Consider the following 21,143-nt stretch of genomic DNA (forward strand, 5'->3'; position numbering starts at 1 on the left):
GCAATGAACAACAAGAAGAATAATATGGGGATGATTTTTTTCTGTCAACAACGAATAGAAGGAACCAAGCACAGAACAAAACAATTTAGTTTTGGAAATTACCTCTTACTAGAGTATTCCATTCTGCAGTATCCTTCCTAAACATATCTGAAGAAAAAAAATTCAGTTTCTCCCAATAATCCAAAACTTATTTTATTTCGAAGTCACTGATAAGCAAGGGAAACAAACTTCCTGAAAGTCAGTAAAGTCAGCTCCTGACCAGCTAAAACATGGATTAATAGCCATAACAAAAAGCAGTTTCTTAGTAGGATAAAAGGAAAATCAATCCTGAAGCTTCTTGATTTTTTATTACATCCTTTGGTCCCTTTAAAAACACAAAGTACTTACATCTTGCTGCTTTTGGTCTGTTAAGGAGCACAGAATAGGATAAAGCAAAAGGGACCCATGTCCCTTGACCAGAAGGCTTGAGCTGGAAGTCAGGCTGGACTGGTTGCTGGGGATGGGATAGGATGGGAATGCAGTAGGTGAGGGCTGATTATAAAACAACTTACAGTATCCTATGGGTTAAGGGTATTAAGTTCCAAATGCCAATTGTGACAAACTGAGGTACAACATTTCTCTTTACATCTGTATACAGGGACAGATTCGACCTCCTCTTTTATCGCCCACCCCTGCCTCCACCTGTTGAGTGCCATGGTGACTGTGGCTCCCTGCTGCATCTCCTGAGAAGCTGCCACTGCAGCCTCTGCCAATGATGCCACTGCCTGGGTAGCCTCTGATGCTTGTGTCGTCTGGATGGTCATCTCACCTCCTTGTAACGTGGCCCAATTTTGTTCCACCTGAGGCAGAAAAGGACATGATAGTTAAAAAAATCAAACTCACAAAAGGATTATGATTTTTAAAAGTCATTTTTCTAAAAAACTGCTATGTGCTCAGCCAAATACATACATACTTTTAAATAAACATGAATTACAACGTATAGAACAGGGTTTTTAGCATATCTTTGGTGTTAAAAAGGGGGGTATTAGAATATATATTTGAATTTGCTTATATTTGCGTAAAGAAACTCTGGAAGGACACAAAAGAAACCATTGAAAATATTTTCCTCAGTGTGTGCAGAGGAAGTTGTTGTGGGAATAGGTTGGATAGAAGGCAGAAAGAAGATTTTCCATTGCATCCTTTTACATAAATTTTGAAATATCTGAGTCATATCAATATAGTACCTATTCTAAAATTAAAGTTTCTGAATAAATCATAAGTATAATTCTAAAAAAATTCAAACTGTACCAAAGGGAATATAATGCCAGTACTCCAGACCCTTCACCCAAAGGCCACTGTTGTTACCTATTTCTCTATTTCTCATGCATCTTTGCAGGGATATTCTCTTGATATGTGAGCATATTTACACATACACATACACACACTCAAGAAAAATGGCAGTACTTGCTACATGCTTTTTGTACCTTGCTTTTTTTCATAAACAATACAGCTCTGAAATGATTTTACTTTGGAATGTATCAACCTGCTTCACTCATTCATGATTCATAATAATGGCTGCATAGCATTATATTATATGGATACACCATGATTTACTTAACCAGACATCTTTTAATGGGCATTTAGGTAGTTTCCAGTGTTTTGCTATTACAAACAGTACTGTGATGAATATCCTTATACACTACTTTGTATAGTTTATGTGAGTCTACTGACTGAGTAAATTCCTAGAAGTGGAATTATATATCAAAATTATTTTGTATTTTTATTTTTGATGGAAACTGCCAAACTCCGTAAACAATTTTTTTAATGTAGCAAAACCTGCTTTTCTTTTACTGGGGAGGAATTATGAAGAAACGAAACAAGCAACAAAACAAACAAACAAAAACATACTATCTGGTTATACAGAGTAGATTAGAATTCAGCTTTTCTAGATCTAGAACAGGGTTTCTCAACAACAGCACTATTAACATTCTGGGTTAAATAATTCTTTGTTGTGAGGTCTGTCCTGTGGATTGTAGGATGTTTAGCAGCATCCTTGGTTTCTACCCGGTAGATGCTAATACATCCTCCCCAGTCATGATAATCAAAAATATCTCCAGACATTGCCAAATGTCCTCTCTGAGGGGTATAGGGGTTGCCCCGGGTTGAGAACCACTGACTTTAGTACAATGCTTCGCCGTTTAGAGATTTTTTTTCAGTCCTGGATACCTGAATCTAGCTACTTCAGTCCATTTTGCTCAATAAATACTGGTTAAGTATCCCCTCGCCCCCCGCCCCCACTCCTCCACCAAAACCAAAAAGCAGCAGGGGTAGTGAAAGCAGTTTTTATTCTAAAATACGGTAGGTGATAAATCAAGCAGCTCATGTATACTATTTCTACAGACTCAGGTCTCAGGATGTTAGCTGTGTTTACTGGAGCTCTTTCTGGGGCCCAGTGAGTGGTAAACTTGCGCCTTCATGTTACTGTGTCCCAAAGAAAGTGTCACAAGCTCTAGGAGACACAGATACTTAAAGTGCCTCCCGCGGGACTTCCCTGGTGGTGCAATGGTTAAGAATCCGCCTGCCAATGCAGGGGACACAGGTTCGAGCCCTGGTCCAGGAAGATCCCACATGCCGCGGAGCAACTAAGCCCAAGCCCCACAACTACTGAGCCTGCGCTCTTGAGCCCGTGAGCCACAATACTGAGCCCACGTGTCACAACTACTGAAGCCCACGCGCCTAGAGCCCATGCTCCACAGCAAGAGAAGCCACCGCAGTGAGAAGCCCGTGTACCACAACGAAGAATGGCTCCGCCCACCGCAACTAGAGAAAGCCCATGCACAGCAACGAAGACACAACACAGCCAAAAATAAAATAAACAAAATTTAAAATAAAATAAAATAAAATGCCTCCCGCTTTGGCTCTACTGCTATACTTGGATTGTCACAGTGCTCCTCCAAATGTTTGTCAAAAGCTCCCCAGAGAATGAGACATTCCTTTGAGCTACATTAGTATTCGCCCTGAGTTCTTATAGACAGTGGGCTGTGCCAGCAAGCCTCCAGGGCCCAACATTAAGAGCCAGAGATACCCTACTTCCTTCCTGTAGAGCTGCAAAGTTGCCCACTCAGGAATTCACGAAACTCTTGCTTCTTAAGGTATTACCTCTTTGATCTCATTATTCCAATGAGCATCACTGCAAACAACGCCACTTTAGATGGCAAGTTACACTGCCAATCCATAGATGGTTGATGATTCCACTCAGAACACCAGCTGAAGCTGGCCAGCTCTGTAGCATTTTCCTCTTTCCAGATCTGCCCCTCTATATTTCTGCCCATCCCATTGCTGAGTATGGCCCAGTGCAGCTCTCTCAAGTACTCATACTCTACGGCAGCAACTTAATACATATACATTCGGTTACAGCTATATTTGTAGTGAAAATGGTATTAGAATGTTGCCATACACAGTATACTTTAAGGAAGTTAAATTTGTGGCACAAAAGATTAATGGATGGTGGTAAAGGGTGGAGAAGTGGGAAGAAGCAGATGAAGAGATTTCTATTCAGAGTAATGACAGGTAATAAATAAATCAGCTTAAGTGTTAAGGCTTCTTTGGAATTTCCTATTCTTGAGTCTCAGTGCTTTAGAGTTGTGTTTGCTTGAGCTCTTGCTGTGCTCCCTTTCCATCTTTTGGGAGCCACTGTGTGGTTATCTATGCCTGGATGTCACCATGTCCCAGAGAAAGGCCACAAACTCTAGAAGGGAAAGATATTCAGAAGATGTACAGTTAGCTTCTGTGCTTTTCTGAGAGAGACCCACTACAGTGAGGCCCTTCAAACTGTGGCTATCCTTGTCTCTCTTGCTATCGTGAACCACCTTGGCTTTTCCACACTTTCACACTGTGATGCACTGCATGTGATGCTCCCTTTGAGAGGAACACAACTCCCATCCTTTGCTTCCTGTTCACCCCTCTAGTCTGAGCTCAGGTGAGATTAGAGCCAAGACAACTCCACTTAAAGACAACTCCCTATAGTTCAAGGCTCAGGACCTCTCCTCTGGGTTCCACAGTACCCTGGGCTTGCTTCTACTAGATCCTTATCTGATTGCCATTTTCTCTGATGTGTTATTCTCTACCACCTACCTGTGTGCTCCTTAAGAGCAAGAATGGTCTTTTTTTTTTTTTTTTTTTTTTTCTTTTCAGTACGCGGGCCTCTCACTGTTGTGGCCTCTCCCGTTGCGGAGCACAGGCTCCGGACGCACAGGCTCAACGGCCATGGCTCACGGGCCCAGCCGCTCCGCGGCATATGGGATCTTCCCGGACCGGGGCACGAACCCGTGTCCCCTGCATCGGCAGGTGGACTCTCAACCACTGCGCCACCAGGGAAGTCCAAGAATGGTCTTTACTCTCCTCTACCTATAGTATACATAGTGTCTGGCACAGGGCTCAGAAAGCATGTACTTAATGGATAGATGAAGAACATGTTCCTTTATTCAGATCTCCCTACTTGCTCTTCAGCATACCTATATTTCAAATAAACTGATATTCAATTGATATTCATAAATTGATATTCAAAAAAACCCCACCTAAAATAAGCTGTGCTACTTCAAAACTGTTACATGTGTTGATGGTTCAGTTTAAAATTCATGTCTCTAATGTCTCTGTGCTTTAGTTTCTTCTTCTAACAGAAGCACATGTCCTACTATTATCAGATATCATTTCTCTTTCAAATTTCAATTTTTCTGACACATAATGCAATTAATATCACCCATACCAACTGGTGGTCTTACCACAGAATAAATTCTCAAATCCATTTGTACTGTAAATATGCCATCAAAATGGAAATTGTGTATTTTGAAATCAATATATATAGTTTATTTCATATTATTTTGAAATTATTTCCTTATTCATTACTAAATGTTTATGTAATTTGTTCTGTGTCCCTAATTAGTTTTAAGTTGCATTAGGTTAGAGATTCTTTTGGTTTCTTTATAACTACTTAGATTATTCGATATTCTCAGCACACAGAGTACTCAGAGTTGGGAGACCATTTTATTACCAGAAGAGACAGGCCCACAGAAGGTCCTTCTTATAAATGTAACCAATTGCAACTAACTGGATGTTAAATGCAGTATGATCTAATGTAAGAGCTCTCACTGGCAAGGCTAGGATAACAAAATAACCTTAAAACTTCCAGAAGTATAGGTATTGTTTATTTTTGTAAATAACTTTCTGTTCCTTGGAGAAACAATGCTACATACAGGCAGTAGGATGTTTCTACTGAGGCACCTGATGCAATGCTTTGTTGGCTTGATATGGTCTTATCTGTCCCAAGTCAGTGAGATATTCTAATTACAGTCCTCATGGCTCAAAACTAAGATGCTGACAACCATGTCAACATCTAATCAGAAGGCACATAGAAGCAAACTATAGACTCTAAAACATTTAGCCACTTTCTGAGATAACCTATGCTTCTTTTCTTCATATTTTTGTTTCATTGTAAGTGTGGAGTTAGAATTTTTTTAATCTGACTGAATCTGGGTATTAACTAACAGGTTATTTGTAAATATCATTCACACACTTCCACACGATGACTTTAGAACGACATCAGTGTGCTGGAAAAGCCATAGATATGTGACTAAGATTTTTGTATCCTTCATATTTTCCATGAACTTTTGGATACATTGGTTGTGTGAAGTTATTCTGTAAAATGGGTTTCAAAGAATTACTCTCTAGAGAAGTGTTTAAGCAACTCAAAGTTACTTTCTTTAAGAGAGTACCCAGGAAACATTCAGTAGGGAGATGCCTAAATAACTTTGACTGAGTCAAAAAGTAAAAAGTAACAAATCCCATAAATGTACCCACCACTGTCTTTGCTACCTCTTTCACACTTCAAGGAGTGTCTGTCCTCTAGTTTTAGTGTGTGGGGACTGACGAATTTTCCCCTCAGCTAATCCATTCTCTTTCATGATGTTTATATACCTTTAAAAGTAGATCTGTTGACTTCTACCTTTCTATACTGGAACAGCAAAGGGTAGCTCCTGCCCCAAACCTTCCCAGGCTCCCTCACTGGAAACACTCTCTCTTGAAGCTACAGACCACTTTGCAGCCTCTCTGACAGCAGGAACCACAGTTCATTTATGCAGATGCTTCTCTCTCCCTGAGAGCTGGGTTCCTGTGTAAATCAACGCTACGTATCTAACACCTCAACTGCAGCACAGCGGGGGGCTCAACACATGCTGGCTGACAGGAGCCTGCTGTATCTCTCTTCACCTTGCTAGCCATGACCCTGTATCAGTTCTCTCCCTTTCCTGAGATGCACAAATGATAGTGATTTTGTGGTGTTCTGAGTGGAAATATTCCATGGTTTTGAACAAGGGTGAGATAATATTTTTAGCTTTATTTCTGATATTGCTCTTTGACATTTGTTGACTATTTTTCAAATTTCAGAAGTATAACCTTTAGGTGAAAAGTCCACAGTGACTTAACAAACCCTTTCCTGAACTTCACTAATGGCTCAGAGCTTAGACAACATTTTTCTAATTGTGTTACCCAGCTTCAACACTTACACTGTGCCTTTGGGCAAGTCACCTAACCTTTCAGTTTCGTCATGTATAAAGCAAAGATGATAACAGAACCTACACTTCCTAGGGTTGAGGAGTGCTTAGTTTACCGAGTGTCAATAAAGGTTAGTTACCTTCCTTTAAGTTAACATCCCATAATTATCTCAGTTTTGATAGGGAAGGATTTTCCTGTTCCTTTTTTTTTTTTTCTTCTGGCCGTGCCACACAGCTTGTGGGATCTTAGTTCCCTGACCAGGGATTGAACTCAGGCCACAGCAGTGAAAGCACTATGACCGAGTCCTAACCACTGGGCCTCCAGGGAATTCCCAGGAAAGGATTTTCTTGTGAAGTCTTTTCAAAGGCTCATTTAAAATGCAATAAATCATGTCTACTGATTTACAAATATATCTATCCCTTCAAAGAATGTTTTAGTCAGCTTTAGATTTAATGATCTAATTTTTTTCATAAAGTCCAAAGATTAAATTCTTTGGGATTCACAGCATAAAAGTACTAAATCCTATGTTACAAATATACAATTGTAAGTTCCTGACAGTTATGCCTGAATCATCAGGATCCATAACTTTCGACTGTTATAATTAACATACACAGAGTAAGCTGCTTCACAAAACTGACATGGTGTGATGTCTTAAACGGTTTAAATAAAACAATGCTACAGACGTGTAGGCTACTTACAGTCTCTTCATCTTCTGGACCCTCCCTATCCCTCACCTATACATTTGAGTATTTAAGTGGAAACAGATGGAATCCTTTCTTACCTCTCCATCAGCCACAGCAGAATAATTCACTTGGGCAACAGTGACTGTGGTTGGCAATTCTGAAGCATCAGCCAATGTGGCTACTGTTGCCCCTGTACCAACCTAAAGAAAAAACATGGAAAGTGATGTATCAGTGGATGGATCCTTCAACCTCTCCTTTACTCAGAAGTTAAGATTCAGATAATCCCAAATTCAGCAGAGGTAATGATTAATATGCCTTGTAATATGAAATGAATTACTAAAATCACATCTCAGACACTAACATGAGTTTCAGAGTTTTACTTCAACCATATAAGTCACTATGAGAAGCCATCATGTTTCATCATTGGTGCCCAGTGTCAGTCAACCAACTTTCTACTCTCTCCCCAATCTGAATTTTAGACGCTCCCTCTATCTACCATCAAATTGCGTTTCACCTCAGAAGTGGTAATTCAGAAGGAATATTTCCTGGCCACTGAGAGAGTGAAATGGTAAAAAAAAGGAAGCCATTTTTACAGTGCTTTGATTTGGAAATGTCTAGAAATGCTACCTATAGCTTTGTATTTAGCAAAATGCAAACAATTTAAAATATTATTCAAAAAATAGAGTTCAGGTAGGAAGATCTTGGGGAGCTGTATAAAATTAATACAAGAATTTATATAAAAACAACTTTCTTGGACTTCCCTGGTGGCGCAGTGGTTAAGAATCCGCCTGCCAATGCAGGGGACACGGGTTTGAGACCTGGTCTGGGAAGATCCCATATGCCGCAGAGCAACTAAGTCCATGTGTCACAACTACTGAGCCTGAGCTCTAGAGCATGCGAGCCACAACTACTGAGGCCACATGCCACAACCACTGAGCCTGTGCTCTAGAGCATGCGAGCCACAACTACTGAGCCCACATGCCACAACTACTGAAGCCCGTGCGCCTAGAGCCCATGCTCCGCAACAAGAGAAGCCACCACAATGAGAAGCCCACGCACCACAACAAAGAGTAGCCCCCACTCGCTGCAACTACAGAAAGCCAGCACACAGCAATGAAGACCCAACGCAGCCAAAAATAAATAAATTAAATAAATTAAATAAATTAAAAAAAAAAAAAAAAAGACAACTTTCTCCAGTCTGAGGTGAGGTGCCCACTGATCTGCCTCAGAAATCACAATCTGGTAACCAGAAGGTTTACTCACCTGGATAAGCGAGACAGTGCCATCAGGGTTACTAAAGGTCTGGACTACAGTCTGTGATGGTACAAGATGGGCTATACTGTGTGTGGTTGTGGCCTGTGTTTGTGTTTGCTGATCTTCAAAAGCATACAAAAGGTCCTCCCGCCCATGCTGTTTATAACAGTTTTTAACTATGGTCCGTAGTGCCTGGGTCCATGAAACCTGTCATCAAAAGACCAGAAAAGCACATTAAGTCACAAAGAATGTTGGTTATTCAGTTCTACTGTGGAATAAGCAGCTGCTTATTTATCAAACCAAACCAAACTTGCATGGAGTAACTCTCTCAGGATTATTTCCCACAGACCGATTTGGACATAAAGAAATTCAGCACCAAGTACCAACAATTTCACACTGGTTTCCTTCCTGATCAAAGTCGGGTTTAACTTTTGGGTTTTCCTGAGGCCAACTGTTAAACTTCTCACAGAAGAAGGTTACTCTTTCGTCAAGAATTTTATTTAAGATTTTAAAAAATATTTATTTATTTATTTATTTGGTTGTGCCGGGTCTGCTGTTGCGGCACGCGGGATCTTCGCTGCAGCATGTGGGATCTTCAGTTGTGGCATGTGGGCTCTTAGTTGCAGCATAAGGGACCTAGTTCCCTGACCAGGGATCGAACCCGGGCCCCCTGCATTGGGAGTGTGGAGTCTTAACCACTGGACCACCAGGGAAGTCCCTTTATTTGAGATCCTCAGTAGATTTTTAAAGCTAACTGAAAAAAATGAATATGCAGAACAAGTAAGGGAGGACACCTGGTTTAGTCTTTCTTCTTTTTTAAAATAAGTTTCATTATCAGCAGACTTCACTAACTTCACATCTCTCTATATTTATATTTTCAACAGTGATGCTTGCTAATCAGAAATAAGGACATTTCAAGTCTTCAAAGTGATTAATACCTTTTACTTCAAGTTTCGTTAGTTTTTCCAAGCACCTTATAAAATTAAAACTGCTCCAAAAGGCAACTATGTAGAGAGAAGTGTAAATTCACAGAGCCATCCCAAGTCTTTACAGTGATGGAGTGATGGGAAAGGCTATAAATCAGAGAATATCAAACCTCTTTTGGGGGACAGGTTTGACTATTACACAAATGTTTTTAGACTTTATAGCATAAGAAGTAGAATAATAAAAATGAGGTGGTTGATTCAGAATGGAAAAGCAATAGGAAACTCAGGCCAGAGGAACCCTCACCCTCTGCTTTTGCTCTTCTGTGCGGACATCGCTCCGAACGTTTGCCCATGGGATATCTTCAGGCCACCAGATGGGCTTGCAGCTTTCTTTACCCCAGCCTGGTTTTCCCCGACCTGTGGAGTACTTCAGCATCTCTGGAATAAACGCCCGAAGCTGGGCCTGGAAAACAAGAGTGTGGTCATCAGCAGTCATGAAAGACGTCTGGGATGTGTTTGTGCCTCTCAACAAATTCTAAGATTATAAAAGAGAGCCTTCCTGGAGGGTTATGGAGAGCCCCAAAATGTGACTGTGAGAACCGTCTGTTTCTCATAGGTCACTATAGCTCCATGGGTGATGGAGAATTATACATATGTTGGTAAAGTACATCTTAAGCTGTATTTCATACACTTGCTCCTATAAGATCAAGAATATCTGCCCCCATGTTTGATTTCTGCCCCCTAAGGTACTATTGATGCTATAGCTTATTTCCCTTCTAGAACGCCCATGCATTTATGGTGTCAAGGTCAATATGTCTTCAACATGTTGTTCTGGAGGTAGTAATCAGAACAATTAGATGAGAGAAATAAGAGGTGACGAACAGATAAAATCACCACTATTTGTAAATGGTATGACTGTGTATCTGGAAATCCCCAGAGAATAAAATGAAAAAACTACTATAAACAATGAGAGTTTGGTAACATGATTGGTCACAAAATATATGAAAATAAATGGGCTTTACTTAATAAAAAGGGAAAATAACCCTAAAACTCTTCTAAAAAGTTTCTAGTAAGATAGTCCAATGTCTATGAGTCTGACATATAGATATACGTAATGAAGCATGTGTTGATCTTAATGAATTTCATTCAAATTTATTTTACAAATCAAATCCAGACCAGACAGATGTTAAACCACAGAAACAACTACCTTTCTTTATCGCCTGGCATGGTAACCACGCTGTGTGTGTATACTGGGGGAGAAGGGGAGCCTACTTTGTGAATATTCTCAATTGCTGACAATGATTTTTGGCAAGAGAAGCAGTTTATCAAGTTATAATCTTCCTCCTCAGACCTACTGCTTTCCTTTGAACCTGGTGGTCTACAGTATACCAGAGATAAGCAGCATCCTTCATCTAAGAGCACACTCATAGTGCCTCTTAAGACCAAAAGGAGAGAACAATTTTAGTATGAGTCACACGCAAGGACACGGGCTTGTAGCCGTAAAATAGAGAAAGAAAAAAAATAGAAATGGGAATACTTAAGCATTAATGAGATAATGAGTACAGCAAAACTTGTATTAAAGAGCCTATTTAAATATCAAGTGTTCTCATTTAAATACTATTTTACCAGAAGATGACAGAAATTAGTACATAACAGGGAAGCATGAAACCAAATCAGTAATGTTTACCTAATAAAGATAGTTCTTGCTGACTGTACTTACATCGTTAATTCTTGCCCCAAGCCTGCCATTTCACCTCCTTCTAAGTGCCCCCCATCTCTCAGACAGTCTCCTGCCTGCAGGATAGGGTATTATATACTCCGTTATATATTTGGCTCTGTGGCATCAAGCAGCAGGCTAATAGAAATGTATCCATTTGCAAACCCAGGCTATCAGCTGGCTCATGAGGTCACTTCTTCAGTTATTTTAAGAAAGTGCATCTCAAAGTCATTTTTCCCTTTATCCTGGCTTCCTGGGAGTGTCTTTTTCTAGCCTCAGTTATATAGAGAAGGAAAAGGCTTAGTCCTCACACACAATATTTATATTTCTTCATATAAAGAAATAATAGCTTTCTCAGATGCATAAACAAAATAAACTCATACCACAGACTTTTATAAGTCTTCCTCTTTCTTTTAATCCCATTACCAGTCTCCAAAAGGAGAGTTCTTTATATCCACGCCCAGCAGAGTGAGGAGATAATGAAATAAGAAGGCCAAATATCTCTAAATTAACAAAAAATGAAAGTTTTTAAAAGATGTTTTATGTGCTAGAATTTCTGGATGGGAAATGTTTCAAAGCCCCAGGAAGAAGACAGTAGAGGCTAATATGAGAGGCAGGAGAAACGGAAGCAGCACAAAGGAAAGGTTACTTCCACAGGCAAAAACCTCATTAAGTTAAAAAAATGGGCCCAGAGTGAAATTAATAAGTTCTAATTCAGAGTCAGATCTTAGCTTTTTAAAGTACTAACTATCAACTGTACAAAATGTGCCCCTACATCAAACAAGAGGCAAAAAGCTCTTTCTACTACAAAAGTTAACTTTTCAAGACTGCACAGTTTAGAGATGAAGGACAATCTTTGCTTTTAAGTGCAAAGATAATGTGACTTCACTGAAAGAAGCAATTTTCCACCAGACTATTTTCATACTGTCCCAAATAACTAGTGCTAATAAAGGGATATTAATAAGGGTAAATGAGCTGTCCAGTATAGAAAGAGTTAAATGATTCCTTTCCAGAATTCAGCACTGTGCTCTCATTACCAGTTGGATTAATTACTGGTCCTGGAGAGTTTTGGAAACCCAAGCTACTCTATGCGCTTGTTAAGGAAGGTTTGTCTTTAATCCGCAGGGGAGACAATCAACAGGATCAGCAAAGGTAAAGCCTATCCTCTCCGGCTATCCTTTAATTGGGCTGCAACAAGCTTTCCCGGCCTCTCATTCTAATTTAGGGCTCTAGATGGGCTTCAAGTGCCCGGCGTGGTCAGTAAGCCCACCTCAAACCAGCAGAGAGTAGAAAACACCACTCCTTCCAGGGCACACTCAGCAAAGAAAAAAGATATTAAATTCATGCCAGTGGCAATCAATAGTAAAGATTATGTGGAGATCACAGATGGTTTAAAAAAAAGATTTTCTAAAACTGAAAGTTTTAATCTGGCCAAAATGAAACAATATTTCTTACTATGCTAGAAATTTTCCACTTGTAAATTTTGTTACTTTGCTGTCCAACAATGCATTATCCTTATATATTCCCAAGTACCCTTCTCCTCCCATTTCCTCTCTCTTTGCTCTGCATGTACCCGAGATGAGGAATTTTGAGGCTCCAGATGTCCATTTAGGTTCAGTAACCAAGAAACGGCCTTTCAAAGCAAAATGTTTGCCAACTCCATATCTACTGAAGAGATCAGAGAATATGTAACAGATTTAAAGAGAAGGTAGCTAAAATCAAACCACATTGAAAGGTGATGTTTTCTATACCCTACAGGAAAACAGCAATGTAGCAGGGAAGGAAAAGTGAAGAATTTTCAGACGGTGGCTTCATAACTGTAATTTAAAATTATGAACTTCCAGGTTGACAGTCCCAATCATACTCAAATGGATATTTAAAGGGCATTAGAAAATAAAAGCAAAATGATTTTTTTGCTAACTTTTGGTAATTATTTGTACCACTGACCTCTGTTCATAGAGATAATGAAAGTGGCTTTCCTTACTAGAAACACCAATCCTATATCCCCATGTTCGGTAGTAGTGCTAGCAGAAACACTGGTTTCTCTTAATCGCATTTTCCCATAAAACACATTCTCATAGAAACATGGGAAGAACAAGTTTGGAAGGAAAGATAAAATTAGAGAATTCAAGGGACAGCCAATGAAGACACTCCTCTCTCAAGCCAACACTTCTGCTTCTCTATCTCCATACCACATCTACCCATTACACTGTCTCCCTCCCATTAATCAAAATGCTCTTAAAATTCCACCTTCTCTTTGAAGGAGTCTCAGATTAGTCAGTTTCTGCTACCTTATCCTAGTTGTACTCTTTTGTATAAAAATTTAAATAACACAGATAAAGTCAAAGCTCTCTTTTTGATCTACCCTTCCCCAATCTAGTCACCTGTCCAGAGGCATCAATTTGATGAACATCCTTTCGTACAGGCCAAATTCTATGCATTTACATAAATACATGCTGGAAAGGCAGTTTTATGTGATGAAAGAAAACACACGTATTCACATATTTTAGTATAACTCACTTTTTCTACTCAACATTTTGCCATAGAGATCTTCTCACAGTAGTACAACTAGAATAATCTCATTTTTAAAGAAACAGTTGCTTAGTATCCACAGTATAGATTTTTCCATTTTATTTAACCATTCTCCTATTGATAAACTTTTAGGTTGTTTACAGTGCTTGTACATGCTTCTTTGAACACACCTGTGAGTATTTCTGTAGCAGAAAAGTGGAATTGCTGGTTAAAGTGTATATGCATTTTAATAGATACTGCCTAACTGTCCTCCTAAAAGACTTTGTCAATCCTATTCCCACCAATGGTACAGAACAATACCCATTATTTCAAAACCTCCCTTCACACGTTAAAAAAAAAAAAAAAGCTTTAAATCTTTAATTTGTTTTCATGTTTTTCCTTCATTTTGCTTCCAAAAGGAAATGAGAGCATAGCTCTGTCACCTGTATATTGTCCACAGCCTCTAGGCTGGGGCAGGTCCTGACCCCTGCCTGCCAGCTGCCTCGAGGCCACAGGGCGCCTGGGGGTTCACGTGCAGCCCCAGGGGTCACCTTCACATTTTTTAATTACCCTGCTTTCTTATTTTGGCTCATCGGATGTTAGGGAAATGATTTAATTTTCATTACTAGTGAGGCTGAGACTCTTTTTATGTTTACTATTTTTCCTTTTTACAACTGTTCGTAATGCTTTGCTTATTTTTCTAATTTTCTTATTAATTTGAAAGAAATATTAATCTGTTCTGGATATTCTGTCATATAATATGCAACTACTTTTCCCTAATCTAGTTCTGTCCTGAATATGGAATTTACATGCGTGCTCCCTGCTCTTGGTATTCCTGAATATACCCCTCAATTATTTTACTCTCAAAATATGCTGCGTTCTATTATATTCCCTTAATCTCATCCTGCTTACCTAAAATTTACAAAATGTGGAATGGCATCATATACATCAACCTTTATTGATCATTTCAGACAGTAAGAAAAGCCTACTCTGCACATAGATTCTGACACAACAGTAGGAGAAACAGCTGGGAACTGTGATCTACAACAGTGGTTCTCAAAGTTGGCTGCACACTGGAATTGCCCGGGGAGTTTAAACACTGCAGAAGCCTATATCTCATCCCCAAAGATTCTGACTTAATTGGTCTGGAGTGTGGCCTGGGCACTAGGATTTTAAGTTCCCCAGGTGGTTCTACTGTGCAGCCAGTTTAAGGACCACTGAACTAATTTAAATACTTTTTATCCAGCCCTTCTTCTTTAAAAAAAATTTTTTTAATTGTAGTAAAATATACATAACATGACATTTACCATTCTACAATGTACAATTCAGTGGCACTAAGCACATTCACAATGTTGTACAACCATCACCACTATTTCCAGAACGAGTTCATCATCAAACAAAAACTCTGTACCTATTAAACAATAATTCCCCATTTCTACTTCCCCCAACCACTGGTAACATCTATTCTACTTTGTCTTTATGAATTTGCTCATTCTAGATACCTCATGTAAGTGGAATCACAAAATATTTGTCCCTTGTGTTTGGTATATTTCACTTAGCATAACTTTCTACTCTTTAGGTAGAAGAGGCCAGATCTATGCTTTTTCAAAACAAAACAATACTCAAAAAACCTAAACTGATAACTGATGAATGTTTCTAAGTAAAACATGTCAATCCCTGTGAATAATTTCTTTCAAAGAAACAGTCGCTGTGTTGAGTGCTTCTGAAGGTTTCCCCTGAAAACTTGTAAAGAATTTCTATCCTGTTGCATCATCACTCCAAGGGAATATTAAAGCAACGAAGATTGCCCCAGTGAGAGTAACAGGAGGGCAATAAGTTCAAGGGAGGAGAGGAAAGGGAGAGGGGGAAAAGGAGTGGATTTTAACCAGTAATACTGGACTGGTCTTTCCAGAGATATTTTTTCTATAATTATATTCTTTGCCTGGATCTCTTCTAACACAAAGTCCAAAAAGATTAACAACCTCCCAAGAACAAGAGACTCCCACAGGACTCAAATGTGGTAAAGAACATAACTGATTTTCCACTAGCAAAATCATAATTATTGCTTAAAGACTCTATAAGAAACAATACAAGTCCTTTAACTCAAAATGTAGTCTGTCGTAGAGAATGGACTTGAGGACACGGGGAGGGGGAAGGGTAAACAGGGACGAAGGGAGAGAGTGGCATGGACTTATATACACTACCAAATGTAAAATAGATAGCTAGTGGGAAGCAGCCGCATGGCACAGGGAGATCAGCTCGGTGCTCTGTAACCACCTAGAGGGGTGGGATAGGGAGGGTGAGAGGGAGACGCAAGAGGGAGGAGATCTGGGGATATATGTATATGTACAGCTGATTCACTTTGTTATAAAGCAGAAACTAACACACCATTGTAAAGCAATTATACTCCAATAGAGAGGTTAAAAAAAACCCAAAAAAGTGTAGTCTGTGAGTCAGCAGCATTGGCATCACCTAGAAGTTAGAAGGCAGAATCTCAGGTCCCACTCCAGTCCTACTGATTCACAATCTGCATTTAAACAAACAAGACTCTCAGGTGATTCCTATGCATACTGAAGTTTGAGAAGCACAATTTAGCCCATCCTCTGGTCTCTGGTCTGAAGTATCCAAGAAAATTTTGCTGACCTGGCTTTCAAAATCTCTGAAAAAGATGACTTCATTATTTCATTGTAAATGCGATTGCAGAATCTATACCATATTAATGATTTCTTCTCCTAAGCCTTTTCTCAACCTCCTTCAATTCTTACACAAAAGAAGCAGACAGAAATAGGATAAGTTCTAGCCACTAGCCACTATTCTTAAAGGTGCCTAGAAATTCAAGTTTTCATCTTTTCACTAAAAATACTGCAGAGCTATGTGTTTTTTACCACATACACCAAAAAAGACTTTCTCAGAATCAAGATATATTTATAATAGTAGAAACAGAAGTTTTTCAGGTAAACATTTTATTTACTCGTATAGAATTACACTTTTATCAAAACCAACAAGCAAAACACAACAAAAACCACAACTACAGAGCCGCTTCCTGAAAGAATCAGGACATTCAGCTCACACAGAATTTAAGATACTATGTTATATGTAACTTCAACCTGTTGCAGAAGACAATTTTGATAGTTGCTGGAGCAAGTCAAGAAATTCTTTTACAACAGTTAACTGTCCAGTGTAGATTACCAGAGATACTCAGTCTGAGCGATGATGGCAGTATAGTTTCATTGAAAATAAGAGGGAGAGACAGTAATGGGGGCAGGAGGAGAGAGAGAGGCAGAAGAAAGCACTGCCAATATGGACTCCACCCTAAGTTCTATTTGTTTGTCACTAGCTTGCTTCATAGGTTGCTTCCTCTCTTTATGCCTCAGTTTTTTAATACATTATGACCTGTATTGGCCACTTCACTGCTGAGCAAAAAGAAAAAAAAAATGTAGGTTCATTAACTTGCTCTAAGTGAAAAATGGGTGAGAAATGGTATGTTCAGATTATTCAAAAGTTAATATAGATAACGTATATAACTAGTATTAATAATTAGTAATAATACCTTTGTGTAATTCCTTCGTTTTCAAAGTACTTTCCAATATAACATCTCATTTTTTCTTCCTCCAACTCCATAAGGTAGGAGGGCAGGTATTATTCTCACTTTCATAAGATGAAACTGAGAACCAAGGCTACTATGTAGTAGAACGGGGATTTAAAGACTAGATCTTCCAGCTAACTTCCTAATTTGTAAAGAATTAAAATAATGGGACACATAACTTTAGAACAATATTGAATATAATTTACTCTCTTTGGATGATTCACAACTCATCTTAGGATTGTATATGGAATTACACTTGTAAATTAGGGTCATCAATATAAACACAGTTATCTCCATAGCATTCAGTGCAGATAAGATGATTAATAGAGCTGTCTGGTTAACCCAAAGTCCATCTCTATTCCAGTGCACTTTTATAATTCTGGAATTTTATCACTTCAAGGAAGTCATGAATTATCCATATGGTTTCAACTCTAGAATTGGTGTCCACTTAAACTTATGTTGTCCTTTATGGCTACAGGCCATATCTGAGCTCTTCCTCCTTGACTATAATAGAAATTACACACACACACACACACACACACACACACACACACACACACACTCTCTCTCTCTCTCTCTCTCTCTCTCTCTCTCTCTCTCTCTCTCTCTCACTGGAGAGCAAGGTTTAAATGAGATACTCCCGTAAAGAACTTAGTGTTGTGCCTTCCAATACACAGTAGCTACAGAAGAGAAAAATAAGAGAGAGAGAGAAAAGAGTTGACATCTTCACTGGAACATTAAAAAATCATTGGACAAAACAAAGCAGAAACATCAACAAACTTACACTTTAAAATAAATTCAATTTGGGGTTTCTATGGTTATAAAAGAAATTCATGCTTATTAGACAAAACACTGAAAATCACCCATAATGCCACCACACATATATAATCACTGTTAATATATTGGTGTATATCCATCTAAAGTTTCACACACACTCACACACATACAGGCAAGTTTCGTGTGCATGTTTTAAACAAATGAGATCAATTAACTCAATCTTGTATTCCCTGGGGGGGGGGGGAAATCTAGCCATCCCCGCCCCAAGTAGAAGAAAACAAACAAAAATAAAACCCTAAACCCCTCAAATTAGAGTACATAAGAAATGCTATTTTATAACTAGTTTTTAATTTAATATACCACAGTATTATTCTATTGCAATAGAGAGCAAATCATCATTTTTAGTGTCTAATATTTCACTGCACAGTCACTAATAGTCTCTTTTTTGGGCTAAACTGCTCTTCTTTCCATGTAAATTCTAAACACCACTATTATAATTTATTTAATCACACTGTTCTCAGACTTTCCTACTGTAAACAACGCCATGAGCATACATCTTTGCTTACTTGAAGGGCATGACATGCACATTTAAAATTTTGCCAACCTGCCCTCTGGAAAAATTGTACCAATGTATATTCTATTGATGATGCTTTATACTCCCATAACCTTGCCTATCTAGGTTTGGTTTGAAATAGAACCCTGCTTTTACTACCATTAATAGTGAAAGGCTTTAGGATCAATAAGTTAAAAAAAAAAAAAAGGTGTTTTGCTAACATTAAGAAGAAAGCAAATATTTAAGGAAAACAAAATAAAACACAATTTAAAAAAAAAAAAAAGGGTTGTGGGGGGAGGAACCGCAGGATCCGACTCCTCAGAAATTCCTGTTCAGCTGGAAGCTGGGTTCTTCATCACCCTGCTCACTCCTCCTCACCATGTTTGTTTTATTTGTTATGCGTTATTTTTTACTCGTCATCTGTGGTGAGACGGGTAAGGAGGGAATGTACAACAATAAAGAAGATGCATCCAACAAGATGCATCCAACAAAGTACCTCTGAGACCGACTCATGACTTAGTATCAGCTTCCCTTGGATGTACCACTGCACCAAGCTCTACTGAGTGCATATTTCATAAAAATGGAAAACAATAGTTTTAAATGTTTTACCTCCAATGTGAAATTAAACTGTTTGCTCTGACTTCTGTGACCATCCCCAAATTTTCCTAATTATCAGTAGCCATGATTTAATATAATAAAAACCTCAGATTATTTCAACCTAACACGCCAAATGTTGACAAAGAAGCAAAACATGCCCATCGCAGGAGAGGAGTTTACCTAAACATAGTGTACTCCTTCTCCTTAATGATGACTCCTTACTTCTGATTAAGTAAGCTTCTTAATCAGAAGCTTAGTTAGCTTTAGATGTACTTTCTATCTGAGATACTGAGTAGATTCTGTACATTAATCAGATAAGATTCACTTTATGTCTTCTTTAACCAGTCAGAATGGTCCTAGGGATAGAATAACAGCAGGTATGAAATGACAGGAAAAAAGTTTGGATAACGCTTTCCTTCGGAACCATTATCCAGATACTTCAAGTGTCCACAGAAAGATCTGTGAATCCAACAATCAAAAGATTACAATTCAGCATTATATTTCTAAAATACTGCATTACTTCAAACCAAGTTGTTAGTTCAGACTTAGGTAAAAATAAAGCGCCATCTCCTGAGCTGCAGCATCAATGTCTGCAGTGAGTGAACACCCACTCAGGAGACTTGTGACCCAGTTACCCACGCCCTGGATTCATTTCTGCTCTGCCTCTTAGGTCATTTACTGAACAGATATTGACTGAGTACTACAGTCACCCCTAGGTAGCTGCGGGGGATTGGTTCCAGGACCCCACCACAGATAGCAAAATCCGAGGATGCTCAAGTCCCTTATATAAAATGGCACGGTATTTGCACATAGCCTACACACATCCTCCCATACACTTTACACCATCTCTATATTACCAAAATACCTAATACAATGTACAAGCTATGTAAATAGGCGCAGCACTGCAAATTCAAGTTTTGCTTTTTGGAACTTTCTGCAATATTTTCCCCCAATATTTTTAATCCGAGGTTAGTTGAATCCACAGATGCAGAACCCACGGATATGGAGGGCCAACTGCATTTAGAATACAGATATTATCTGGTGCCAGGCAGCTGACTGGACAGCAGTGAAGAACAGAACTAAGCCCTTGCTCTCAACTCTAGCTGAAGAGACAGACCACACAGAAGTATAAATGTTAACAAATAAGATAATTTCAGGTAGTGGTAAGTGTTACAAAGACAATAAAATAGGGGATGTATTAGGCTGTAACTTGGTGGTGAGGAGAAAGCTTCATTAGATGGGATAATCAAGAAAGGCTTGTCTCAGGAGGTGATATCTGAGTTAGACTTTGAATAAGATAAGGTCAATCATGCAATGAGTTGGGAAAACAATGTTTCAGGCAGAGGAAATAGAAAAAGTAAAAGAAAGAGCTTGGAGTGTTTGACAGGAAGAAAGAGGGTGAGTGTGGCCAGAGCACAGTGACTAAGGGGGAGAATAAGAAATGAGGTTGGAAGAGGCCAGGTTAATATAGGGTCTCAGAGGCCATGGCAGAGTCTAATTTGATTCTAGGAATAGTGGAAAGCCATTAAAGGGCTTAAACAAGAGGGTGATATTACCTGATTTAAGTTTTTTAAAAAATCTCTGGTGGCTCTGTAGAGCGTGGACTGCAGTAGAAAGGAGATCAATAGAACTGATCACTGTAAACAGTCCATGCATGAGATGCTAAAGGCTTGGGCAAGGGTGGTGATGGGAACTGAGAAGAATGGTCAGATTCAGAATACATTTCAGACATGAAATGACATGACTTGCTAATGAATTAGATGAGGTTTGTCGGGGAGTGAGGGCAAAACCAAGGATGACTCCTATGCTGGGACTTGAGCAACCCGATGGACCGTGGTGCCATCAGCTGATATGAGGAATACCAGGGGAGGAACACATTTGGAGTGGAGAGTGGGGGCAGTCAAAGGTTCTGTTTCAGGCATGTTAGGTACTGGAGATCTAACAGTGGTATAAGCCGGGGTACAGATAGCGTACGGATGGGATATAAAGCTCACAGGACAGGATGAGATTA

The 21,143-nt window shown here is 39.0% G+C and overlaps 1 protein-coding gene across 4 annotated transcripts in view; it reads right to left on the bottom strand.

Annotated features, from left to right (window-relative positions):
- NRF1 (nuclear respiratory factor 1) overlaps positions 1 to 21,143 on the bottom strand; it is a 135,980-nt gene that overhangs the window by 41,921 nt on the left and 72,916 nt on the right. For 3 of the 4 annotated variants that reach the window (XM_082662085.1, XM_082662083.1, XM_082662084.1), the window contains exons 6-9: positions 9,696 to 9,854; positions 8,475 to 8,672; positions 7,310 to 7,411; positions 682 to 839 (exon numbers count right to left, since the gene is read on the bottom strand). In XM_082662085.1, coding sequence (XP_082518211.1) covers positions 682 to 839; positions 7,310 to 7,411; positions 8,475 to 8,672; positions 9,696 to 9,854 — 617 coding nt within the window. Of the gene's footprint in view, positions 1 to 387; positions 494 to 681; positions 840 to 7,309; positions 7,412 to 8,474; positions 8,673 to 9,695; positions 9,855 to 21,143 lie in introns of all 4 variants that reach the window. The other variant, XM_082662086.1, reaches the window with a different exon arrangement.

The sequence above is a fragment of the Grampus griseus genome (genome assembly GCF_964374135.1).
Source record: "Grampus griseus genome assembly, chromosome: 9".
NCBI classification, from domain to species: domain Eukaryota; kingdom Metazoa; phylum Chordata; class Mammalia; order Artiodactyla; family Delphinidae; genus Grampus; species Grampus griseus.